The sequence below is a fragment of the Rhopilema esculentum genome, chromosome 2 (genome assembly GCF_057945365.1).
Source record: "Rhopilema esculentum isolate cy_ngs chromosome 2, ASM5794536v1, whole genome shotgun sequence".
In the NCBI taxonomy this organism is placed as follows: Eukaryota; Metazoa; Cnidaria; class Scyphozoa; order Rhizostomeae; family Rhizostomatidae; genus Rhopilema; species Rhopilema esculentum.
This window is the reverse complement of record NC_142816.1, coordinates 4,845,814-4,873,763: the sequence shown is the minus strand read 5'-3', so window position 1 is coordinate 4,873,763 and position 27,950 is coordinate 4,845,814. Positions and strand designations below refer to the sequence as shown.

At 36.8% G+C, this 27,950-nt stretch overlaps 1 protein-coding gene across 3 annotated transcripts; it reads left to right on the top strand.

Annotated features, from left to right (window-relative positions):
• Window positions 1–299: 299 nt before the first annotated feature.
• On the top strand, window positions 300–27,028 carry LOC135695461 (uncharacterized). 3 transcript variants are annotated; one of them, XM_065214552.2, is made up of 5 exons: window positions 300–5,111; window positions 19,230–19,364; window positions 21,716–21,739; window positions 23,119–23,260; window positions 23,962–27,028. In XM_065214552.2, exons 1-5 carry the CDS (start codon window positions 4,896–4,898, stop codon window positions 24,192–24,194), a joined length of 750 nt encoding a protein of 249 aa, XP_065070624.1. In that variant the 5' UTR covers window positions 300–4,895; the 3' UTR covers window positions 24,195–27,028. The 3 variants fall into 3 exon arrangements, with proteins under 3 accessions (XP_065070624.1, XP_065070623.1, XP_065070625.1); XM_065214551.2 differs by having other exon boundaries at window positions 301–5,111; window positions 19,230–19,370; XM_065214553.2 differs by lacking the exon at window positions 300–5,111 and adding an exon at window positions 7,743–14,581 and having other exon boundaries at window positions 19,230–19,370.
• The last annotated feature ends 922 nt before the right edge of the window (window positions 27,029–27,950 follow it).

Below are 27,950 nucleotides of genomic sequence, written 5' to 3'. Positions count from 1 at the left end.
GTCCCTTGTTTTGAGACGGAAAAGGTTTTGTATTCTCTGTAAGCAGAAAAGTTTCAATCAATGGCTAATGTGAATATAAGATATGAGTTTAAAAAAGATTCGCAAAATTATTTAGTCAGTTATAATGATATGTTTTTTGATCGTAGACACAAGAATTGATTTGATATCATGTGTAAAGATGCTAGATAACTTGATGAAGATATGGAAGCCGACTTTTCGAAAGTGGATTTTGTTCCTCTAAGTTACGTACAGGAAAGAATCTAAGGTATGAAAGTGATATTTCATTTTAAATACGTATATGCTAAATGTTCTTCTCTAAATTTGGCTTACCTACCAAGGCAGAATAGCTCACTGCTTTGCAACAATCAGGGGCGGATCCAGAGCAAACTTGAAGGAGGGGCAGTTGGTAGTGGGGTCGCTGAAAAATTTTCAAAAATTGATGACGAGAGAACGCTCTATACAATAATTTCAGATCCATTTTCGGAATAAACAACATAACTTTGAAGTAATCCTTGAAGCAAATTAAACTATTGGTCTCAGAAACTTTTTCAAAAGGGGCGCACAATTTCCAAAAAAGGAGCACCATACTTTCTTCAACTCGTCGAGGGAGGGCAACTGCCCCTGGTTGCCCCCCTTTAAATCCGCCACTGGCAACAATTGCTGGGTGAATTCCTAAAACCAGTAACATGCGTCTGTTGATTATTTTGTAATCAATATTTTATAAAACTGTCAAGGCTGGATGGCGTTTTCGGTACATTTGACTAAAGCTTTGATGCATTCTTTGTATGGTTTTGAAAATCATCCCATATCTTCTCATTTTTATTTGGAAGAACTTTGTAATGCTATAAGCTAATTTTTCACGTGCCTGGTGCTTGACCAGCCTCGTTTCAAATGTCTTGCAACGTTTGGAATCGTGATTTCAAGACGTGGACGCAAAATGGGCCTGAATTACTGAATAACAAGTTTGTGTTGACATGAAGAAAAAAGACTTGATCAAGGTCATCGTATGCTAGGCACCAGATCTGCGTCATTGAATCTGTTTTTAGTGTAGCCAGTCTTTCTTGCCAAGTTCAAATTTTTTGAATCTTGAATTACCGTGGGAATGGCTTGGTCTCGTGAATCATAATTAGAGGGTTGGACTTTCTCAAGTTCCTCCATAAAGGGCAATGTTGCAGGAAGGAAATTACCATTATGAAGAGAAGGATTTTATCGTATATGACCAAATTTCCTTGATTTTAAGCGGAATGAAAATATGATTCCATACTTCCGTTATACTAAGGTTCCATTAATGTGACATTTTGTTACATAGTTTACATGCACTGTTATTCAATAAAAACTATAAATTTTCTTTAAGAATAAGGTACAAGGTTTTGAAATTTCCCGAATATTTCGGGACGCAAGCGTTCTGAAGAAAATTTACGCGGGGCGAGTAGGCTGTTGTTTGTAATGTACTAAGCGTGTAGGAATGTGTTGAATTCTTGGGGAAGGGGGTTAGGATTTGAAAGGGTCATTAATTTGTAGTAATCAGACATTTAAATAAGGATGGGAGGGGACAATTGCTCCGACTGGGTTCCTAGAATACACTAGTAGCTGGAACCTTCAAAGCAAGTATCAAAACTATGCCTGCGATTTCTTGCTTATGCCGCATTTGTAAACTATATATAGGACAAATGGGCTATACAAAATGACGGGGAACCCACTGCACATTGATGTATTTTATCAGTTATTCATTTATTTTTGTTGCGTTGTTAAATTCGGTTATTTTTTATATATTAAGTTGCTTTTGATCAGCGTTAGTATAGCTAGTAGTGTACGTTTGCCAACTCACAAGAAAGAAAAGATGAAAAAAACAGAAAAGGGTAATCTAAATGACCTCAAATACAAATCTGGGTGTGTGTATAATAAAAAATGGTTTCTTAATATAAGGAATTTGTTCCAGGCAAAGCTGCATCCTCGGTAGAACACCCTCTGCAGATGACATAGAAAATTTTTCACTTTATCGCAAGCTCCGATTTTGTATGAAATTATTCAATAAATTAAACAACTTTTTATAAAAGATAAAACAATCAACTATCTAAAAGAAAGTAAACAAGATCTTGCGATAGGAATGTTCAGACAATTAATAGTTGAAATCCACCCTTTGCTGATAAAAGACAATTTTCCATAAATGAATGACCCTTAACATAAGAAACTCCATATTTAAAGCACATGCAAAATATGTGGAATAAACATCATTTTTCATAGATGTAGCCAAATATGGAGCTCGATCCCCAACGAAATAAAACTCTTCTATCTTTACAAATTTTGAAGAAAAAATTTACCAGGATTTTCATCATTCGATTGTACTTGTAAACTTTGCAAGCAAGACAAACACAAAAATTGTTATGTTTGATTTTCCGCGATGGTGGCAACTTTAAACTAAGAATGGATAAATATTTTTTTCAGATTCTGACATCGAAAAAAATCCTTCTAGGGCTTACTATTAGAACCAATAATAATTTTTTTGGCCTAAAGGCTGTAAAATACATCTTATTATATTATTATATAACAAACACTTTGGCCATTGTCGTTAAAAGCTTATTATTTCATTATATAACAAAATTATTGCATATAAATCTATGCGATTATATTAACAATCATGTCAGGTGACTAGATGTTTTCCAAAATATTACAAAGGTTCTTTACCCCTGCTTCTTCTCTGCGATGTAAAAGAATAGTAAGATTAGAGTTACATTTTATCGATGTAAGATGTTTTGAAAATCAATATTTGCTTCTTTATTAAATATTTCAGTGTCAGGTTGTTCTTTATTAGATTCCATTGAATGTATAGCGTTACATTTTTAGACACTAATTTTGAGCTTCTATCAAAGATCACTGTGGAATGTTTTAATCCCCGATTTATTTACAAAATACAATTTTTGGAAATGGCAACTTAATGATTTGTAATGCTGGATTCAGAGAGTGAGGCTTCAGACCAGTGATACCCCTTTCTTGAAAGTACTTTTCATTTTCACTTAATCCTTCCTTATCAAAGTCATAGGGCTACCAGGTGCATATATTTTACTCAACCCCTCTCCCCTTTCCCCTCTCCCCAACATCGATATTTTTTCTGACTGAAAGGGACAGCTGCAAAACTTCTAAATATTTTTCCTAAAATTGTTTGCATTGTTCGGATTCTTCAGACCTAAACAAATATTCCTCCCCAATATTTGATATCTTGGGCATCTATTTTTTTTTATTTCTATCAAATCTTTATCAAACCATGCAAAATCTCTACCAGAGTCGAAATCTCATCTGTCTCAACTCATCAGGATGGTACTTTCTAATGCTCAAAATTATTCAGCGTTTACAGAAAAAAACTTTATCTAAAGTTCATACCACTATCAAAAGAAATATTAAAGCAATTATGAGATAGAAATGAAAATAAAACACGTACTTCTGAAAAAACAAATAATGGCTTTAAAAAAGCAAAAATTTTGAAACATATTACTAAAGCTATTCACCTGACACTCTTCGGAGTATAAAAGGTCAGAACCTAGATCGACAAATCTAAGCTAGTGAACAAATATATACCCATCATTTATATTTCCAGTATATAAACTGTGTATATATATTTCCTGCGTGGATTTGTCGATCTATGTTCTGACGTTCTAACTCTGAAGATTGTCAGACGCAAAGCTTTCGCAATATGTTTCAAAATATTTGATTTTTCAAAGCCATTTTTAAATTCTGTACCACGAAATGATTGTTTGCAAATTACAAAGAATTTATCGTTGGACATATCGAAAGCTCGGCTAGGTCTGTGAAATTACATGTTAATCAGATAAATAACAACTATTGACTAGTATGATGATTTTATACTAAGTTTGGTGTGTGCCTCGGATTAGCATTGTTTTGTGTGTGCCTCAGAAATTTAAGGACATAAGGAGATCTTGCTTATCTCAATTCTGCTCTGTTTATAAAACATAAAATGAAGTAATATCGTTGTTATTACCTCTATATCTTGCCTCTAGTAGGCAAATGGTAGGCCCCTGCTCAACGGGAAACCTTGTTTCAAGGCCCCCTTTCCCCATAGTCTATAATCTATCCATTCAAATATTTTAACCTCTTAGATTTATATTTCCCATATCTAGCTATTTTGTTGTTCAGTCTTGTATACATTCAGCAGGTTTTTTCAAATTTCTGTTATATTCCCCTCGTGTTCCCCGGCTCTTAAGGCATCTGAAATTGTAGTCCAGAACAATATGAATTTCAGACTTCGTGGTTAGGTTGTCTTTTACGTGATGCAAAGGTTTTGGGACTTTGGTCTTTTTCGGGCAATATCAGGTTATCAACCCACGTTTAAGCCGAAAGTTTCATTGAAATGTCAACGGTGACATTTTGTGGGGATATAGTAAGGTATCGTTTATTCAGAAGTATTTTTAATTTTCTTTGTGTCTGTGACAAAAATGAAGAAAAAGTTGCTTTGGTGTTGTCTCTGGATCCCACTTAGACGCTTGGCTAAAATTACCTCTGCGAAGGAATTCAGGACGATGATTTTTTTGTAAATCTAATGAATCTGCGGCTGCGCGGTTGGGGGCTTAAAATCAAACTTGCTTTTATGAGATACGTCTTGAAACGAATGACCCTAATTACTCTCTGTGTACTCATGACGGGTTTTAAAGATATCCAGTTGCTTTCCGGAGAAGAGAAAAGCTGCCCAGTGCGGTAAGGAATCTAAAAAGGATCGCTCTCGGATGAGCATGACGTGAGCCAAGGAAGACAGAGTCGAGACTGCATCCCAGTGTTGCTTTGCATTCCACTACCGGAGTATTGAATTCTCAGCCGTGTGCCGAGTGCTTTAATACGGAAATACGAAACGAGGACTGTTGCCAGATAAGATTGCAACTCCGAAGATGCTCGCCAGTTTTAGGATTTGCCATTTGTTTGAGCTGTTTCTGACCTTTTCTTTATGGGAAGTCTCTCTAGCCCGGCCACGATCAAGCCCCACAGAAAGAAGCACATCAAGATCATATTTTTCACGATGTGGAAAAGGATCGTCTTCAAATCTTGAAAGACTGAGTTCTGCTGTTCCCATCAAGAAGCTTTTGGCATCATTTGACATCAGTACAGTAGGTTCCTCTGTCTCTTTTATCAATGGTCTAGATTTTGTTTAAATTCCGTGGTATATTGACGGAGTTTTGTTTGCTTTGCATTTATTTTTGGGCGATTGTTAGCACACATTGGCAAACGTGCCTCTTCTAATCGTGCAGAACATTACCCATGCCGTACGTAGTTCCACACGATCTAAAATGCAACAAATCTAACTGGATATTCAATCAAGTAAAGGCCTCCCGTTCAACCGAGTTTACCCAATGACTGCCCTGTGACATTCAGCAGGCACATCCATAGCTAAACGTAGAAAATCATGCAACAATTTTCACGCTCTAACGGGGGGCTTCTCTCAGCATTAAAAAATCTTACTTTTAAGGTGAGCTGTTTTTGTCGTTTTTTTGCGGTGCCTCAATAGAGCGTCAGGAATGTTTCTTTAAGCCATTAAAAAATTTCCAATCATTGTGACTTGGATGATCCTCTTTTGACTGTAACACAACCGAGAGTTCTTTGCCCAGAAACGGATATTGGATATTGAGATACTTGTTCCAAGCACCTTGAATAATTACTCTAATTGTTGTTGCACGCCATCTCAAAGATTTTCCAAAGATGTCAGTCGACCCATGGCGTGCATGTTCTCAAAATTTGACCCTCAGAAATGAAATATTGCTTGCTAATGTTAGAGACACCTAAGCCATCTTTCGTGAATATTTACATCGGGACAAAACAGATATAAGTCAATATTGCAGGGCCTAAAACTAGTGCGGAGCTGTCTCGCTGGTGGGCTTATAAATGAAAACTGTTAATGTGTTGCTAAAAAGTATGCATTTTATGAGTATTATTGAATTCAAATGCCAAAATGAGTTTACACCGAATAGAATGTATTTCAGGTAAACTAGAACATTAAAAGTACTAAAAGTATTGAAGCCATCTATCTTTATACGCCATTAAGCAAAGATCCACCGGCGAAATTCTCAGAACTGCGGAGCTCTCAAAGATCTTATCTTAAGCACATCCATATAATCCTACGCGTAAATTTAGATGAAAAAAGCATGAAAATCTAATTTTTTCATTTTCATTAGCCTTTTTTATTTTTTGTATAGGTTTTTTTTGTATAGCAGAATCACAATCATCAAGTATAGGCTTTTTCGCGCCACATAATTTCATACGAGAGCCCACAACGTCCTGGCTTTCAATATCTTAAAAGCATTCTCAAATGAAATTTGTCATATTCAAGAGAGGCATTATAGCGCCATTCAGGTTTGATGGCTAAAGATACCCTGATTCCTTCGTAAACCTTTTTACATATTAAGCTACAGCTGTTTAGCCATTTTTAAATGCCTCAGCCGATCCACTCGAAGTTCATATACTTATTTTTATGGGTCTATACAAACCAGGCTCGTGAGCAAACGTGGGCCAATATACGTGGGAATGTCTGTACAATCTAAACAAACCTAATTATCAATGTAAACGGTTTCAGTATCGAAAGAATGTCGGAACTTTTAGTTGAAAAGAACAATAGCAACTCAGTAACTATGTTCGGGGAGCCCTGTTTTTTGTACTGTTTGTTGTCGCTGGGGAGGCGTATTCGCTATTTTTCTTGCCAGTTTACGAAAAATGCAAAATTTTGTTTAGAGAAGGGAATTAACCTAGTATTCGGGAACCTGGCAAGTCTAACCAGGCAAGATTTCTTCATCATATACGGTTTTGCTTTGGAAACTGGGTATTCTAAGTAAAAACAAATAATTGAAAAATTTGGCCAAGGTCTTTGTCATCCATGATGAAAGATCGAGGGCTGGAAATAACCCAGCAATCAATAGGGATTCTAAATATAATCCGCTTTGCGTCCTGTTTAAAACAACTTTGACAAACAAAGAGTGTAAGGGCTTCCTCTCCCGAGATAGCAGCTCCGATCCACATGCCTTGATTTCCACTGTCAACCCACATAGGCTCTTCAGGTATGCAAAAGAAAGTAGAATTTGTCATTTAGAAGACGTCTCTGCGATCTTTTTATGTCTCAATACGATCTTTTTGCTGGTGCCTGTTAAAACTGAAAGCACCAAGACCATGCCCTACCGTAACTGCACTCATTTTCATAAGAAACCGGCCATAAGGAACGGATCCCTATTATGCCAAAAAATTTTTGCGAATGATGATGCACTGAAGCTAGACTCTTTTTTTTAAGAACCAGTAAACTTAAGTTCAGGCTGACTGTTTATAATTTTTTCGAAAATCTGAGGCTAGATTGTTCTTAATTTGTTCTTTATTTAATAGGGTGTAAGCAGTGTGAGTGCTAGCTTTTTTGCTCTAGGGAGTTAGTCAGAACTCATTTGCCAGTGAGGCAGCCTTCATTTGCCGATAGGTTTGAATATTCACTCAAAAAGCACCCACATATGGCTAAAAATCCTCGATTTTGAGAAATTTTTTGCTTGTTCAAAATTGTATTTTGCAGAAGCTCAGCCTCAGCTTGTTCTTAATTTGTTCTTAGCTTTTGACCAATTTTGAGGCTCGTGTTCTTATACAAAAAGAGTGTATCAGAAAGTGTTATGTGCTTCTCTTAGTTGTTTTAAAGGAGGTCAAGACAATGAGCAGTTCTTGTACGGTTTACTAAGTACCCAGTATCATGCAAAATTACTTACTTGAGAGGGAGGGGGGGGGGGGTATATCACTGTCTTTCCCTTTGCATTGCACTGACATATCTCTTCCCCCATACCTTCGTTGGCACCTCAATGCATTTCCCTAATGGTCTGCCTTCGTGGTTTGTTAACGGTTTGTTTATGATAGACGAGGAGGGGGGTCTTGAAGTGAGTAAAAACGAGGTCCTACATGATAGCCTTGTTCACTACGTGATAATTCTAGACATGTCTAAAAATCGTAATAATGCATTCAGAAATCATGCGATAGAACTAGTTGAGACGTTACGAATTACCCATTTGATGGATTTTTGTGGTTTTCATTTATTTACTTGGGCTTGGCACCAATAAAATCCTTGAACAAACACGGGAAATCGTTCTCGTCGCCCTGAATATTTTCCTTTCAATTTAGGCCACAAAAAACGTGACTTCAAGCGAATATGTTTGAGTACTTTTTGTTTGGAGGTCTTATTTCGTGTCTAAGTGGGTAACTTCTAACCGATTTAAGTCTAGAAATTATTTAAAATACACTTTTTCTGATGACTAGAAATGTTCTTTCTGACTTTTCCATTAGTGCCCTTGGCACACCTTTTTAATAGCATCTTCCTGATAGATGCTGAAACAATATCCCCGAACGCTGTTTTGGGACATCAGTCTTTTTCGACATACATTTTTATGAGGTTTAGTTCCCTGAAGCTTAAATGCGAAATAATTCAAAATGTTTGCTCCATATTCCAATGGGCTGCAACAATTATAATCTCTTGCACTTCTTCGTCATCTTTTTCTACATTACTGCTTGGATTCTTTTCCTCTTATTTCTCTCTTCGCCGCTATGAGGCGTGTGACGGAATTGAGAAATTGCAGAGTTCTTTAGTAGGTTTGTATTTCTAGAGGGCCGCGCCTTAAACTTCGGATTTGGAGAGGGAAGCACATTGGAGAAGGGTAGAAATTTTAAATTTAAGAAGTTTATATCACTGCAAAATGTCACGTCGTTAATTCATACTTTTGTGTAGCCCACCTACGTTCCGTTGCTGTTATTCTGGTGGAACAAGTGACAAGAATGCACTTCTACTACATCCTTTTTTATAAGAAACGGTGAATTGAAGTTCAAACTTGCTGCTCTTAATTTTTTCAAAACAATTGATGCTGGAATGTTCTTAATTTGTTCTTAAAACATTATGTTGTAAGCAGTGCAATTGCTAGCGTTTGTGCTGTAGAGGGTGTTCAGACCTCATTTGCGAACACAGTGACAATTTGTGTTTGAAAATTCACCGAAGACGCACGTGAAATTTTTTTAGACAAATTTTTTCAAAATTACATTAAACAGCAGCTTAGCCCCAGCTTGCTCCAATTTGCTCTCAATTTTTTACCAATTTTGCGGTTCGTACTTTTATAAAAATTTTCTTATAAAAAAGAAGTGTAAAACAAATTAAGTTTTGAATATGCCGATTCAAGGCAAGTCTGGATATAAATATAAAAATCAATAGGCTTTACTTTACATAAGCCATGTTAAAACGTACTGTCGCTTTTATATCCATGTTTGAGCTAATCAGAACACCAATGGATTCATAATGTCAAGCGTTAATCGAGGGATAAGTAAGACTTTCTTTTCTTACGCGGGCAGACAATTTGCTGTTAAGGTCTTCACCCCTCCTTCGGAACGCCTCAATTCAAAATGGAAAATGTCAGTCAAACGAGAAGCAAGTTTGGTTAAAGTTCTGTCCCTTGGGCATTGTGTGCCATTTGCAACTTATTCTTATATATTTAGGAGATATTTTGATGTTCATCAAGAGAGCGATCTATTTGTTATGAAAGCAGGACAATTCGCTTTTCAACAAGGCCCAAAGTAAACTTTTGTACCCATTCATTTCAGCGAAGTTTATCTCTTTCTTTTTTCTCTTTATGTTTTCAATCGAGTGCTTTCACACACCTATAGCTATTATTTTTCAAAACCAAAATATTCAACAGAGGAATTGCCAATTTCATCGTTTTCTTTGTACTAACACAAGCTGAGTTTCGTTTCTTTGTGTAGCATTTACTCTCAACCTCTTTCGTTGAGAGTTCCTTGCATCCATCTGGTTTAATTATTTTTTAAACTTGCTTGGGAAATCACGAGAGCTGTGCCCTTCTTAACGTTTTGGAAGAAGTGTTTCTGTTCTTTGTTTCTCAAAGATTAGCATCGTTTACAAGCAGGTATCAAGTAAATATGGCAGTCAAAACGCTTCGTTATTCGAGAACCAAATTTTTATCTTTTCAAGGTTGAAACTTGGACGAAAATCCAAATATTTTAAAGTCAAGTATTTTTGTTTCTAAAGTATAAATATCTTCGTCTTTTGAAGGAAAAACCGTCACATTTGGAAGACAGAATTTAGTTAACCATGTGCTTCGTGGGGTTGTATTCACTATAAGAAAAGTTTCGTGAATATCAACCCCAGTTTTTAGGTTTTTTTGTGGAATCTTGGATTCATGTGATTCCTTTTCATAAAACTTTCCCTTGCTAGACGATAAATAGATTCCCCTACGAGGAACTGGTTGAGGAATGAAGCTGTCTGCAAAAGCATTTGTGCCAACGTGGATGGTAGCTATCAGTTTCTCAATGTGTCGTCTTGGTAAAGGAATTTCAAACCTCTCTCAGTTCATCTGCCGTCCAGGCAAAAGTTCAGCTGACATTTGAATGATAGGCCCACATCGGATTTCACTGTGGTAAATAGTGTTAATGGAAAGGCTAGAAATATAAACTGAAACATCAGACTACTTGCAAGTGTTAATGGATAACGTCATTTTTCAGTCATTGACGAGTCATAGAGGAATATGGTTGGAATTGGGTAATATGCGATGCTCCAATCTTAAAATGTCATCAGTCTGAAGATAATGTTTCGTCAAAATCATTCTGGGATATATATGTTTAAAAGTCTTATTTTCCACTTTCGATATTCAAACAATATTCTGTGTACTCTATCTAAGACCGTGTCATTCTTTTCGAGGACATACCTTGCTTCGAACAACATTGTCTAGGGACCGACAGCACAATCCATTCCTGATACATCACGTGTACCGAGGCTTTGATTGCAAAAGTTAACTTTTTTGGAGAGGGGGGAGGGGTGGGGGATGGCTAAATGTGCTAATGACCTAGAGCATGACGACTTTTTGTACGGTTTTAAGTACATTTAAGAAATTATTGGGAGGCGGGCTAAAGCCCCCGTAGCCCCCTCCCCTAAAGAACAATTGTGACTATGGCCCTGCCAACGACCAATGTTAACGTTCTGTTAACTTTTCAGTTCATTATTAAGGTTATTGACGTTAGCAATATTATGCAAGAAGAAAGAGTCATTATTTATTAATATATGAGACATGTTTAAACTATTTAGGAAAATTATGCAAGAAGAAAGAGTCATTATTCAATATGAGACATGTTTAGACTATTTTCAAGTTGATATAAAACTAACCAACAATGCTCTGCATTATATGAGATCTTTAATGGTAGTTTTAAACCAAATCTTGATTCCCCAGTAATAGCCAAACATTGATTATCTCCTAGATTTCTTGATCGACATTTGACCGTTAAATCTATCAGCTTTTACATTTAATTACAACGTTATACGAAAATCGAACGACCTAGCTTATGTCATTCTAACAACGATTTGTCATTTCGTCGATAGCAGTTGCAGGACCAGCGTCAAAGGGTGGGGGTGGGGTGGGTAATTCCATGAGGGCATTGCCTTTCCTTTTTTTCACTGAATGAAAGGTTATAATCGGCTCAGATAATCAATTCAGATAAACATTTAACCTGCAACAAATACATTGAGCCAAAGTCCACATGTAAAACAACGCCATCAAAATATTTGCCACAATTAGGACAAGAAGGGGTAGGAGGAGACTTCTTTACATTGTTGGCCTCTTTAGTTTAGGAACAGTTGCACAGAACTTGCGTTGGTTGCAGTATGAAAGAATGTACCAAGCTAAAAGTCGTGAAAATCTGTCTGTAAATTGATACAGCCTTCCTGGGTTACACACGGTCAGAGGGATTCCATCCATTTGATATGAAGCATTAGCATCTCCATGACTAAGACGAAAGATCAACCCAAAGATGGCCGCCTTTGTCTTTTAAATCCCCGATGAATTGATTACTCCCGTTTGTTTATTAGAAGCTTTTTCCTGCTTCACAAGAGTACTCTATACGGGTCAGAGGTGCAAAATGTACTTTAGGTGTTCTTTTAGAACTAGAGATAGTGTCCCATGGTTTACGGCATGTTGTTACGTTTTAGAGCACAAGTCATAGAATATGAACTAGTTGTTTCTTGTTGTTAAGGAGACGAGTCTAGATTCCCATTTTCATAGCCTTTATTCTATCCGTTTTTCCAAACCAAAGCCCGTCGCGCTTCAAAACGATATGATCGAATTTTTTGTACCATAGTTGGATCATATAAACCAGAGTAATGTTCCTACTTCAGAACAGACTTAGCAATGCAATATTATATATTTTTTATTACTACTGCGCATGTGCGTGCGATGCAGAATTTTGAAAGCAACTGGACCTTCGGACAAATGGTGGTTCGTCACTTCAACAAATATAATTTGCTCAAACTGCCAATACTTTTCCCATCAACTAACGATAACACAGACGACAACAAACAATCCTTTTACTAAATGACATGCATGGCTTTCAAGCATTTTACTAATGACGTCGTGAAGGTTTGGGTCTTTCAAGCGCTATAATATGGCCTAAGTAAGGTTAAAATTACCAGACATTGCAGTTGGCCTCGCGGTGCTATATGACGTCAAAAATTCACCAAAAATAGTTGAAAGCCTATCTGTTTCCACTAGTTTCTTACCTAATAATTCCACAATCTACACTTCAATGTCATCAATCTGAAGCTACCATCTTCGCTGGTTTTATAAGATAAAATCAGTTTAATTTATTAGTCAATTGCCCAGATAATTTTCAAAAGGAATGCGCCCAAGAATGTGATGGTGTAAAGATTCCTCGGTGATGAAACCGCCACTCGAATTGGTGATGGCAGAAAGATCAACTTGGCTGTTGGCTAGGTATCACTTTTGCCGCAGGTCATCAACCAAGTCTAAGGTTGCACATAGTGACATATTATCAAAAGTTTGGCAATGGTGCTCATCGAGTGTTACACAGGGCCAATCTTTGTAGGAGTTAATCACCTGATTCCCCTGGTCCCCTCCAACCTACCATGGGTATCAGTGCAACAAAATTTGGAGCGAGGAAAGGGAAGATATGAGCGGAGAAGCGGAGGAGCGGAGGAGCGGAGAAGCGGAGAAGCGGAGGAGCGGAGAAGCGGAGGAGCGGAGAAGCGGAGGAGCATCTATTGAGAAGAAGGAAAAGTGACTCTGGGCTAACCCTCGTCCATTCTCGTATGGTGTTTCATTTTATGTTTAACCAACCAAAAAACGACGAAGGAGCAAAGCATGTTCTGAATCCAGGAATTTCAAGATCCGCTAGCAGCGCATATAATCAGTAATGTAGCAATGATCAACTTTGGTATGCGACACAAAGAAACCAAGAGATCTATTGCTGAAATTATAAGAAAAATACTCTTGATATTATTCCCCATAAACACTGATAAAAGAAAGTAGTGAAGCATAGTTTCTGAACCGAAAGATTTTAGCAATGTAGCGGTCTCTAGAGTTATTGCCCGCAACTCGCGCGCGATAGCGCGCGAGTGAAGGGCTTATAGTCTGCCCCGCGTATAAGTAGCATATGGAAGCTTCAGTTCATGTTGTCAGCACTTTTTCAGCAGATTTTGTCACTTTTCTGCTGCCATGACAACTGTCAATCAATTTCATTGTCAATCAATCGGCTTTGTCGAGGAGGTCGTTAACCGCCACCTCTTTGTGCGGAAGGGAATTATCTTCGGAGCGTTGCTCTGCCAAGACTCTGTTAAAGGCCTTCGGTTTTTTGGCACGAAAACGGTGCTGCATCACAGCTCTGTTCTCCGCAATGGATGGAAGTTTTGATTCGAAGTTTTGGGAATCAAAACCAGTCGAATGCCACACTTTTCTCCCAAAAACTCGAGACCGTACGAGCAAAAGTTATGATTGTTGGCACGAAAACGGTGCTGTATCACAGCTCTGTTCTCCGCAATGGATGGAAGTTTTGATTCGAAGTTTTGGGAATCAAAACCAGTCGAATGCCACACTTTTCTCCCAAAAACTCGAGACCGTACGAGCAAAAGTAATAAATGTCAAACCCTCGAAAAACTTCATGATTTTCAAAAGGGCGTTGGACTTAAATCAAAGGCAAACTGAACACCAAAAATTCTTGATAAAAAGAATAGTTTAGCATCAACTAGAGCAGCTGTTTTTATAGAATTGTGAAAACCCAAGATGGTGTCTTCTTCGAATATCCTGACCTACATTTTCAAAACAATCATTATCAAGGAACTAATTGTTTGCGGGCAGTACTAGCAAGAGCTATTTCTAGTTCTAGTGTTATCCTGACTCTAGTGTTATTGATCGATCTTTACTGACTGTTCATCCTAGCATAGTTGTTCTTCAAAGTTATTCATAGAGATTGGAAATGAGTTTTGAAGTGATCAGTGTCTAAAGCAATGCTTGAATTACAGATGATGCCTTTGGGCATAGCTAACAGCATCCATAGCTCATACTGAACTATGCAAGTAATCTGACAAGTGAATACGAAAAATTTAAAAACAAAGAAAAATTCTTCCTGTGTAAGTTACCATTTGCAAAACATGTTGGTATTTCCTCCACAAAAGTTTAAGGAAATCCTCAAAACAACAGAGAAATGTTTGCACAGTGTCTGATCAGGTCAAGCCAGTGTAAATTGCTCTCTGTTATGATGGGTGGCATTCATCGCAGTCAACAAAATGGTTTGTATAAGAATAACTACGTGATGGCGTACAGACCCGTCTACTGTGATATTTGGTTAAGATTACTGTGTTATTGAAAACCTCACATGAAGAAGTTAGGCCACCATGATTAGTTTGGACATGACAAGTTAGGCCTTATACTAAAATCTTATATGCAGTTCACTTGTATTTCTGTTGTGGCTGGTTGGTGTCGTTTCACTGCAGTGCATTATGCATAAATTGGCTTTTATTACGTGAAATTTTAATATAGAAACGTCCCTCGAAGGCCAGAATTATTGCGTAAGATTGGACTCCATTCCCTCTTGGTGGAAATATTTACCGTTATCAGAAGGCCAGCTATACGAGAGGCCTAAAGTTTTAGTATGATGATGTCGAGGTACTTCTGCCAATAATAATTAATAAAGCACATCGAAAAATAAAACATAGAAATAGCATTGGTTCATTTTCAACAGCTCTGGTTCACCTTCCAGTGTTCTCAGGCGACAATGACGTAGCAACAACAACACATACGGTGACAACAGTAACAACAACAACGACGACAACGACAACCAAAACGGAGTATATTCACAGTCACTCTCATTGTCGACTCTCGTTTTGAAAAGGACAATATGTTACCAGACTAAATTTCATCTTGTGCACTCAGTCGCTTCCAGTCTTTACCTGGCTTAATATCCTTTTGCAAATTGCATCGAAACGATAGCCACGCGTATCAAATAAGAATGTGGAAGATTTTTTGTTGCAATGGAGAGCGACGTAACTTAACAAGTTGCCGTGTTTTAAGTTAGCTTCGCTGTTTATACTTATTCTGCTTATTCTATGGTTGAATGTTTGCTTTCCGCAAAACTGATGTCAGTGGAGGGGTCGTAGGTCTGCTGTTAATGTATCAGAAATAGTCACTAGTCACTGAAATTTAGTCACTGAAATTTAGCCACTGAAATTTAGCCACTGAAATTTAGCCACTGAAATTTAGCCACTGAAATTTTACTTTTGTTTATACTAGCCATGATTTGTTGCCTGGCTTTGGATTGTTTGATTTGTTCTCCAGAATTTCCTTTTCTTGAAATTCAGTTTCTGATATTTCGATACATTCTCCTTTACGTTTTTGTTCGCATGTAATGGTCATTATGTTTAGGGTTAAGTCTAACACTAAGAGTTACTTACTGTCTGGGAGATAGCGGTTTTCCAGGGTCAGTTTTCCAAGCTTTGTCTAGTCGCCAGTCCTTGGTGTGTGTTCCACACTTGGCTGTATTTAACAGTGTGTGATGCTTTGAGTTTCATACTGACAGAAGGACACCATTTTCCACAATGTGTTTCTCGTAGGGACGTATTTAAAGCTTCTCCGTTTCTGAACTACTGTATGTCTTGTTGTAAAATGTTTTTGGACAACGTGGTCTCGTTTTTCCTCTAATGAACGCCGTTCTCTGATAAACACCGCCCTCCTTTAAGCGCCGCATCTTCACAAGTGGTGTTCATTAGAAAACACATCAACCAAGAAATAGCGAATAGTTCATATGCTTTCTATTCCAAAGCTATGGGAGTCTTCTTTTCATAGACGAGGACTCTGACGGACATTTCCATAACGTGAACACATCTTTTGTGAAATTAAAAATATTTTTTCACACAATATTTTTTATATGTTTTTGGGAAAAGAAAACATTGTTCAAAGTCTATTGTTATCTTTTTTATGGCACTTGTCATTTTTTCCTGGGCATACTTTTCATTTTGTATAAAACGTCGCCCTCTGATCAACGCCACCCTCTGATCAACGCCGCCCTCTGATACACGCCACCCTCTGATCAACGCCACCCTCTGATCAACGTCGCCCTCTGATCAACGCCACCCTCTGATCAACGCCACCCTCTGATAAACGCCGCCCTCTGATACACGCCACTCTCTGATAAACGCCACCGTGTATTAAACGCGGCATCAAAAAGTTGAATTTTGTGATAAACGTTCTATAGAGGAATTACGGTATACCAAAATCTTTCTTCTGATCATGCAGAGAGTGACTGCAAAGTTGCATTTTAAGCCCAGAGGCTAACAAATGCACCTCTTTGCATAGGTATAAATACAAATGCTTGAAATGGTAGTTTTCCAAGATAGCGAATGTCAACTGTAATACATCCTCTGCTTTGTAGTAACATAATATGGTTGATGCTAGCAAATTTGGAATTTCCGAAATCGCGCGCGAACAGTCTGGTAAGTTGTCAACTGACAACTGCAATCATCGCCTCTTTATCGCAGATAGCGATAATCTTGCAAAAAGCTAAACTAAGCGGTATATCAGACGATCAAAGCATATCATTTCTTGAGATTTGAGAATTAGTTGTCGTAACTGAGACATTAATAGTAAAGGCTTTGCCATGGATTCAGTTCTTTAGCTCTCGGCAAGAAGTATAACTTAGTGGGGATAGATGACTTCTAACCGCAGCCCAAGATCTGTTAGGAGAGAAAGGCATTGATGATAATCACTAGATAAGGAGCTTGAGAGTATCAAGTGCACTTGTCTAAGACGGCTATATTGCTCACGATCTTAGCACATGTATCAAACACCTATGCTATTTACTGAGAGGGTTCTTAATGTGTATGTTTTTGCCGGACCTGGTTTTGGAAGTCCTGGGGCGAAGCGGAAAGGGGAGGCCCCCTACGAGCGCATCAAGCGACAATTGTCACGACCACGCCCTTTTGAATACATTTCAGAATATTTTTTGCAGTCATTTTCTTGCAATCATTTGAAGAGTTTAATGTTTTCAAGGCATAATTTTGTTACGCTTCGTTAATTCAATTCGTAAGATTAAACTCGATGCTTTAAGAGGCCGTTTAGACCACTAGGCCTTGGAGCAATTTGCTGCCCGCCCCCCCTCCCTTCAGTGTGCCTTTTTATTTTGAGGGAAAAGATACCTACCACACATGTTTTTCCTGTGAATGAAAACCAAACTTTTATTTTTGACACAGGATTCGGAAACTGACTATGATCACAAGCGGCATACGGGAATGTTATAGCATCTTTCCGAATCGAGATTCGCAATAAGATATAGGCCTAAAAGTCTACCCTCAGATTTGGAAATGTTTGCCTTCCTGATTTCCTTTGTTTCCAGTTGAAATAACACGGGGTTTTCACGTCAAAATACATTTTTTCCAACAAATCTAGCTTTAAAGGCATTTGACATGCATAAGTACAGCGAATCCAAAAATAACTTAGGCCATAATGATCAGAGCACGCGCACAAGAAAGGAATTGGAAACCGCTCACGTGAAACCACTGCGCGCTGCTCTAGGATTTCACCGATTTGCAGAAAAAGGGAAACTATTCACATGTTTTTTTTCTGTGCGCAATTCGACTGGTCAACCGCTCGTGGTTGAGTGGCTGTAAGCCACTTTTACTTGTGTCAAATGCCTTTAATTGAAAATTGCCGCCCAATGTTGTTTAAAATCGTACACTTGAAGCTCTTTTCATGGGGTGCCAAATGGGCCAAAATTTTAAGACGGGATAGAATCTTATGAAGACTTTAAAATATCATCAAGACTTTAAAATATCATCAAGAGTTCGATATGTCTCTTTTCACAACGAAAATTCTTCACAAGATAGCATATATTCGTTTCTTCATGACATTCCTAGTATCTTTACCAGAATATTTGCACAACTTCTTGATGTGCGTGAAACAAAGTCTTCTCAGGTCTTCAAACAAAAACGCACCAGATTGCATCGCACCCACGATTTCTAGCAACACCAACGCCATCCTTTGGTTTCCTTTGAGCAAAGGCCTCGTTTGCATGTTGCGGGCTTACAATTTGCAGACCATTCTGTGAACATGCCAATTGGGACAAAATTCAGTTTGAAAATCTCATCAAGCGATCAGCGAAAATCTCATCAAGAAGTTGTGCAAATATTTTGGTGAAAATACTAGTAATGTCATGAAGAAATTAATATATGCTATCTTGTGAAGAATTTTTGTTGTAAAGAGAGATATATCCTAATCTTGATGATATATCCAACTCTTAATGATATTTTAAAGTCTTCATAAGATTCTATCCCATCTTGAAATTTTGGGCCATTTGGCACCCCATATATTTCTGTCCCTTCTTTTTCCAGACACTGTAAGAGCGCAGTTAAAGAGTGTTACCCGTTGAAAATAGTCCTAAAATGAAGGTCTTTAGTAGTATGTCATGACAACATAGCAACAATTTTCAAACAAAGTTTTGTCTCTGTTGCTTAATAAGTGCCTGTTGTTGGAGAGCTTCCATTAATGGTCATTTTCTCTAAAGAAAATTTAAGATAAGGCACTATTTTTTTATGTAACCGAAGCAAAGGACTTCCTGGCATGACACAGATTATTTACCGTGGCTTCACCCAGGCAGTCCAACCCTTGGTTTGTATGTGTGACGTAAAAACTCGGTATCTAGCCCTAGGTTCTATGTTGTAATGCCTATTTCTTGAATAAAGTCAGTAGCGTGCTTTTATTTGGGGTCAATCACAACCTAAACAAGTTGTATCTTTACTATTTAATATTTTCTATTATTTTATGATTACAAAAAACTAAACCTTTTATACACACCATTTGTGCATTTGGAGTATGTACTTTAATATTTGTCCCCTTATGCAATACCAGCCAGCATTGATCTATTTTTAAGTCAAGTTTTCTTTTCAGAACGTCGCCTTCTTCCGACTTGAATCATGCAGTTCTTACAGCATTTGTTTTATAACGAAGACCAAGGTGATAACAAAGAAAGATTTCGGTGCACCAAATACAGTTCTCTGGTCAAAGTTGGTTAAGGAGTACCAGGTAGAGGTTGAAAAAACTTTCGTTTTCTTTTTTCATATTTTATTTGTTTCTGTAACGGATGACACTTTATAACTTTAATTTTATTCACGGGCCTTTGAAGTGTTGAGATTTTCTGGCATTGGGTTTTAGCCAATAATTTTTTTGTCACTAATTTATCTTCCAATGCATGATTTAAAGCGACTATTTCGAGCATACACTGCATAAGCGGCTTTGTGTTGACAGCATGAGTTTATGTTCACTCTTGGAATCCAGTGGTTATATGCCAATTAGGCACTTGGCACTGATTGGGTAAACTTACATGTCACGTGTTCTTGTTTTTGATTGGCATATTTCGATCCAAAACTGAGCATAGATATTTTTAACTTTTTTATGACCATTCTACGTTATTTTACGTTTATTACATTCTAAGAAGAGTCAGACGTGAATCTTTATTATGTCTCTTAATTTTTATTTTTTCCAAGACATTCATATTTTATAAATGTTTTCGAAATGACTTCATCTAGTGTGCATTGATGCATAGAGGAGCTATAAAGGATAAAGGAGCCGAGCATTTTAGGCCAATTCAAGAAACGTAATCTTACAAGTTTCTTTGAAATTGCAAAAAAATTTCTTTCAAGGTTTCTGGCAACCTGTTTATAGATATGTGTTTTTTGTATGTTTATTCCGCCACTTTACGTTAAACATAAACGGGATACAAGCTTTTTGTATATTATTTACAGGTGAAAATTGAAACATTTGAAATCAATTTCTCAAAAACATTGTGTTGCTTCAAGCTTAAACAGATAATCTTTTTCGCATTTTCAGAGAAGTTTCCTTGAAAATCTAATCTTGAAAAGCAAGAAGATCCAAATAGGTCATTTCTTATCATTTAACAAGAACTAACAATCATCAATCTATTTACAAACGGCAGTCAGAAATGCGGCTGGAGGCTGTAAAGTGCCTAGTCTCTGTTTAAACTGACGTCATCATTTTTTCAAGTTCCAATACCCAGTGTTCCAATAAATAATCATCATCAACATCATCATCAATTTATTTGGTACTTATATTGTTCTCGAAAATGACAAATTTACAGCAACTATTTACATTAAACCTAAATAAATATATATATCAATTACTAATAACAGGAATACGAAAGTCTATTTACAAATTGTACATAGGCAATTGGCTTCATCCCAAGTATTAATTTCCTTTTTAAAAGCTCCAACAGACTCTAGGCTCTTTGTTTCATCATTTAGGGCAAGGGTTCTTAATTATTTTAAGTGCCGGGCCAAAAAACTTATAGATTTTCTTCTCGGGCCACTTGGTTTTCAACTTTTACATACCTTGTGCTAAAAGGCTGCTCAAAATGAAACTCAGATCTCATTTTAACCTGGCTAATTTAGTGATATGATAGGCATGCCTATTATTTCGTGCCTGCCTATCTTATCTACCTTAGCATAAACCCAAAAAATAGTTTTCACAAAGGTTTTGTATCTTTATGTTTCTTGTACCAGGCTGAATCAGAAAATTGTTCTATGCTATTTTTAGACTAGAACGTTGATCTTCATCAGTTTCTTGCTGGGTCGATTTGAAGCGCCTGAAGTCAGGTCGAGCGACTGCACAGCGTATTTTGAAGAAAGGCCAAAATCTTATGTTTGTGGATGAATTTGATAAAGGCCGCCACCATGGTTGGCGGCAAGAAAAATTTTAGGTTATATTAATCTAGGAATGGCCAGAAACAGCACCTCAAATAGATTAAGATTAAGGTAGATAGAGAAAATTCAAGGCCATATTCTTATGGTTTTCATAACTAGGTTCCACAGTTTTATCTGTTGACATGAAAAAGGAAAGTCTTGCAAGGTTTTAGAATAATCTTAGCATAACAGCGTGTAAGATGGAGAAAAGAAATGAATTAAAAAACAGTTAATTAAACGCTATAAAACGATCAATCGATTAAATAAAGCATTTCCTATTTCGGTACTGTCTTGTGGACCAGTAACTGTCCACGGAACGCATTTGAAATATACTACAGAGAAAAAGAAAAATATCAGAAAGGACAAAAGAAACCAAAGATAAATAGAATTCAAAATGTTGGCAAAAAATATTTTCGAGGTGAAAAGCATTCGGTGGGCCGGATGAAATTTCGCTGCGGGCCGGAATTGGCCCGCGGGCCAGAGTTTAAGAATGGCTGATTTAGGGTATCCAACAGCATAGCCCCCACCCCCCTAAATCGCAGGGAGTTTATCCCATATTTTATTGTGTGCGATCTCTGAGGATATACCATAATGTCTTTTTCACAGACATGTCTTGCTGGCCTTTATAAACCTTTTTATTGCTTTATGCCTAAGAAAAATCAATCTTCTTTTTTCTAGGGCAAAAAACCAGCACCATTCAGTGTATGTATCATTGTTTCACATTTATTATTTTGATCCAATAATGCTTGTAAAATTAGTACAGTAAAACCTACATGTTCAGCAAATCCTGCATCTAAAGACATCAATGCAGTTTATTTTAGATTGTTTAATATCCAATGACTTCAACTGTGCTCCAATTGTATTTAATTTTTTTTTATATATATATATTCGGTATGAAAACTTACAACAACAAATTACCTAAAACAGTACGTACGAACTACTAAACTACATTATAAGGACGGAACCCAGGAGGAGCAATATAACATGACTGCCTCCTGGGATATGACATGTATCTAAATATAACTAATAATGCAACTATAATACTACATATACATATACTAGATTATAATAATACATACATTGTAAAATACAACATATACATATACGGTAAATACTTAAGCCCGTTCCAATAGATAATTATCATCAACATTATCTCCAATCATTGCTTTGATACTCCAACTTTTTATTGAAGTGCATTTCATTTTTAGCTATGCATTTGGCATTGTTGTTTGTGTCGAAAGTGTCATTGTATTTTTCATTTGTGTTGATAATGTCATAATATCATTCTTTTTGTCGTTTGTGTTGATAGCTTCGTTGTCCTTTCCATTTGCGTTGACAGTGTAATTCTATTTGTTGTTTGTGTTGATAGTGTCATAATGTCATTCTTTTTATTGTTTGTGTTTATAGCTTCGTTGTATTTGTCATTTGTGTTGACATCGTAATTTTATTTGTCGTTTATGTTAATATTGTCATTCTATTTGTCGTTTGTGTTGACAGTGTCATTCTATTTGTTGTTTGTGTTGATAGTGTGATAATGTCATTCTATTAGTCATTTGTGTTCGAAAGAAAATAGTCTGCACAATCAATGCTGTTTTTCATGGATCCATTAGTTCAATTTCGGTTCTTTAATGAATTCATGTTGCATTATTCGTTAGAGAAAATGTTGCTTTAGTTCTGCTGTTGCTCAAGACTCCATTCTAGTTGCATTTCTGTTCCTTATAGACTACATTTTGCCAAATTCAAAGGAAAAAATTCTGCAAAAGCAATGCTGACTTGCAAGTTTCTATTTAGGCCCATTTCTTTTCTTAACTGACTACTTCTTGCTATATTCGTTATATAGTAGTTTGTACAAGTTATGCTGTTCTCCAAGTCTCCGCTTTAGTTATGTTTCTGTTCTTTACTAACTACATCTTTCCATATTTGTTAGAATGAATTTTGCATTAGTTGTCCACGAAACTTCTATTCCAGTTGGGTTTCCGTTCCTTGCAGACTAAATCTCCATATTGAAAAGAATACATTCTGCAATGCGTATGCATTCTTTCAAGCAGCGTTTTAATTTCTATAGATTTTAACAATTTTAGGAAGTGAAACATCGCCGAATATTTGCGCGAAGCAAACTGGAAGATAGTTGTTTACACGGTTTTTACGTCATCGGAAAAAGCGCGGATGGCGGATCAAGCAACGTTCAGAAAGACAGCTCTCCAGCGTCATTGCTTACTCAAGGTAGGTTCACCTTTGTTGAACTGAAGCTTCTGCAGAGAAGTAACAGAGAAAGATTTTATCAAATGCAGTCAACTGAAAGATCGTTTTTGATTCGAATATTTTTATGATATAAAATATTCCAGCGTAATAAACCAACGTAAATGTTCCTTTTTTGTTTTTGTTTTAAATCCAAAAGCCATTTAATAATATAATGATTTGCTGAATTTCATAATTTTTCGCCAGATAGTCGCAAATTTTTGTTTACTATCATTTGGGATATGTTTAATCGATTATTACTGTTAGTCCGAAATAAACTAGAGCATTTGCTGTACACTTTGCTACCAATGATTTGCAAAATGGCACCATGTTTCTCTCTTTTCCCTGAAGATTCCGCAGTTTTGCCAGTGTAGGTTAAATAGCAATGTATGGGGATAAACTTAATAAAATTCGCATTCTGGAAGCGCGCAGTGTGTTTGCGTTAAAATGGAGCTAATTTTTGCTTGAGAGCATTAGAATTCTCTGAATAATTAACCAATACTCTTTGAAGAAATTATAATTGAAAAGATCTTTCAGCCGATCAATATTTGACTGCTCTGCTACAGATGCTATTCTCCCTGTAAATACCACCTGTACAATCTGTGAGATGTGTAAGAATAGTAGAGGAAGGATTATTCAAATTTGGATAAACTTCTCGAGTCTATGCATAGAATTTCTTATTATAGGAGAACTAAGACGCGATAAGAAGAGACGTAAGAAAAAGCGAAAGCCGCGTCGTAACAACTCGAAACGCCAGCGAAACAGACATAAAAGACGCAAGCAAGGAAATCGCAAAAGGTCAGCACAGGGGTGCAAGAGGGATGAAGAGTTTTGTGTGCGGAGGTGCATTGCTTGGAATAATGGTGACTGTGTCCGACTGCAAATCTCTTGCAGTTTCCTGTGCCCCTCAAGCAATTAAAAGTAGAGAGACAAGCATAGCAAGCAACAAGCAGAGAAACAAGCTCTCAATAAGAGATATCCAGGTTTGAGCCTCGCCATTTAAACATTTTGAAGTCATTTTATCTTACACTGCATTGTCAGACAGATAGCATCACTACTGGAGTAAATCTGCATTGTAAAAGGAGATAAAATCCATTCCTAGAGCTGATGCAACAGTTTATTCGGAGCCTACTTAGTATGGCCTAGTCAGAGATAGCAGACTTAAACTATTAGGGCATTACGGCTAACATGTATTGTTAGTCAAACACCAGCGTTTGTCACGTACATTTAAAGGCAATCTGTCTCGTTGTGGATTGGTTAACGAGAACAATAGCTGGAACAATAGCCTAAACACGATTCCAGCGCTCCGCCATATTTTTTACAATGCGATAATTTAAAGGGGGACTGGAAACAATAAAAAATCCCCTTGTTCTTATAATCAATCAACGTCGTGACAGATTGCCTTTAACAGTAATCTTGTAGTTTTTCTCATAAGAGAGACTTCCGCTGATTTAGTGATTGACAGCCATGTTTTAGCCAATCAGATTCGCTAAAAACTTTTTAGTAGTGCATAAGACGTGCAAGAACACGGGATTGTTTTAGTTTTTCGCCACCTGTGGCTTAGGTGGAATTAGGGCATAAAACTAGTAGTTGCTTCAGGCTGTATTTTAGCAATGCCCTCAATTCATTAGGTTGACATTTAATGAACTGCTGTCAAGCAACAAAGCAGTACCGGTATTTTATGATGTCTTTTCTTGTTTATCAACATCGGGCCAGCGTAATATCACGATTTGCAGAAAACTGTTGGCAGAAAAGTCTTGTATTTCTTTATATTCCAGAGTTGTTTAGAATTTGCATAGGTATGAAGCTTCATCCAATGACAAAAAATGTGCGAAATGTCTTTTTTGTATTATCACAGAAAATCAAATGCAAATAAAACAGCAACAACTTATTTTATCTATACCATACGCAGTCTGGAAATACACGAAGTCATCGGGTCGTGCCTGCATATGGTTCTCGTGTTACAAATAACAAATCTACATTTTTTATCAGAACCGAACTGCAAAAATTGAATGAGAGACTCTCTCAAGTTAGAGGCCATGTACAAAAAATACAGAAAAGGTTGTATGGTAAGCTGTAGAGGCCAATTTGCAAATCGAGCTGGCACACCCAATGCATGACAGGCTTCTGAGGTTAAGGTTTAAATCGAGAAACAATGGCAACGGACAGCTGTTGATTGCTGTTAGAGTGCTGTTGATTGTTTTATTATGATTAATCAAACGTTTTAGTTGCCAAAATAAATGAAATTGTTTGATAATAAAAAGGAGCTTCGTTAAATTTGATTCCATATCACGTGTGTTTGCCAAGATCCCTTCCGAGCGTAATTGCGAAAGTTCTAATTTCTGAAACAGAAAACCTTGTAAAAGAGCAAGCGCCATTTTGATAAACAAGAGAAGACACTATACAATACCGCGGCTTGGTTGGCAGTCGTAAACTAATTTCAGCTTAGTTCCGTCTTACAAGTTGGGCACCATCTGAAAACATGTTTAGCTTCAAATGTATCCCCAACAGTGTTTATCTTAACAACAGATATTTTTTCCTTTCCTTGTTGAAATCTTGCCGAACAAACCAACGATTTAATGTCAACAAAGTAGAAGGATGTTGTACTGCTATCTTATGTCACACATAGCAACTTTTCCCTCTTCAAATTTCGTCGTATTTTGGCTTAATCTTAGTTTACGACCAATTGGAACCTATTTGCAACCTATTATTTGGTACACAACAGAGCACCACCTCATCTCCATTTTTCCAAGTTCATTGATAGCCGTCACAGAAAAATGCCTACTAGGACAGATGATGGTAGAAAAGAAAAAGATACCATTGACGATTTTTGGCATAAATGGCAAGTAGCATAATGAATTCAAATATCGAAAAGAGTTTAAGAAATATAAATATCGTGCTGCTTTTTAAGCTGCGGATACATTTGCCTGGAGCTGCGATGTCAATAACCCTCGCCAGAAGCAATAGCGACCTTTAAGGGCTTCCATTTGACTGCAAAGTTACAAAATGAGATCTTTTGACAAATAGACTTCTCAATACCAATACCCATCAATACCTCTTTTTCCTTCTCATTTCCTGGTACTTTTTGTTGTATGGCTATCATGGAATTCTATTCCAACAGAATCCAAAAACAAGTCTTCTCGAAGTCATAACTTCTTTGGATGTCACTATCTTATTAAAGGGCGGTAAATGCATCAACGGATGAATGATTTTTGCTCTTCCCTTGATTTGGAGCTCTTAACTTTTCAATGATTTAAGAAAGTAAGAGATATTTACCTTTCGTTTCATTAATCATATGTAATATTGAATTGGAATTCGGAGTGCAAAACCGCTCGACTGGAGTTTTCTAGGTCAAATGAGATGGTTTCAGCAACCTCATTAAAACCTTACACCATCGTTACACCACCGTTGCACAGCTGTTATTCAAACGTTACGTCACCTGGGTTCTGCATGGTTCATTCTCTAATAAAGTCCTCATTCCATGTTAAATGGCGATGGAACTCTGTTGTTTGCTCATCCCCCTCCAGATATGACCCTGCCTGGTCTAATTTCCTATCCGTATTTTCAGATTGCAAAACCAGCAGACAGAGATGTTCTGCTAAAGATTTGTGATGAAGTAACTTAGATGTAATGTAAGATTTTCTGTAGATAGATTTGGATATTTTGTTAAATTAATTAAGCGAAAATCGTTATTTGTTCATAGAAATTTGATAGGCACACACATTGTGTGGACATTAAACATATTTTCAGACAGTGTAGAGTATTTTGTTGCAAATTTTTAGTGTACCAAGTATTCCACAGACATTTTAGAAATCTTCGGTAGTAGGTGCTGAATCCTTATCATATATTTATAATTTGGCTTTTCGGTTCGCTAGTATATTTCATTTAGTTTTCATTTTCATTTACACTGGTATTTTGCTCTTTAATTTTTGGTAGTGATTTCGCGGGAGAAATTTGTTTTTGCCCTTGATTTTTGAAAATATAATCTTGAAAAAAGAAATGTGTTTCTTTGATATCTTTCTGGATATATAAAAATATTGAAAGAAAAATTAATGAAGCTCAAGGTTAATTTGCCGTGAACATTTCAGATTCAAGTTTTGTTCATTTAAAGCAACTAATTCTCAAATATTCCCCATTAGGGTTTTTCCTTGAAAATATGTGTGGCAGCTCTTTATTTCCGTGCATTAAACCCCCATTTTGCAATTTTCATTGTTTTAAAAGGCGATTATTGCTCCAAAGTTATAGTTTTAAAATTCGTTTAATTTTTTTACGAATTTTTTTCAATGGGGCCGTTGATGATTAACAAACAAGTTTAGATTGCTTTAAAAAGATTGTATCGATTTTTGTAAGAATGAAAATATCTGAGATGGGCTTATGAAACTGTGATCTGAATGATCCTTTGTGAAGGACAAGTAAATTTGACTTTTAGCATCCGTGTGCTTGTGCTATCAAACTGTGCTTTTAGTTTGAACAAAAGGTAGTAAGGAAGTCAGAAAATACATTGTTCCTCAAATTGAAAGTTAAAGTTTTTAGTCAGTGTCCAAAAACAAAGCTAAAAAGCACATGTATGCTGTTCTGATCAACCATTACAGGTTTACTTAAAAACTTTAAGAAAGAGTTACACCGTCATTTTTCAAAAATACTGTAGAATATTTTATTTTGCATCGAAAAAGCC

Coding starts and splice junctions, on each gene's coding strand:
- LOC135695461 (XM_065214551.2), top strand. CDS start 4,896: ATGCTCGCCAGTTTTAGGATTTGCCATTTGTTTGAGCTGTTTCTGACC. Junction 5,112..19,229: donor CATCATTTGACATCAGTACA/GTAGGTTCCTCT, acceptor TTTTCTTTTCAG/AACGTCGCCTTCTTCCGACT. Junction 19,371..21,715: donor TTAAGGAGTACCAGGTAGAG/GTTGAAAAAACT, acceptor TCTTTTTTCTAG/GGCAAAAAACCAGCACCATT.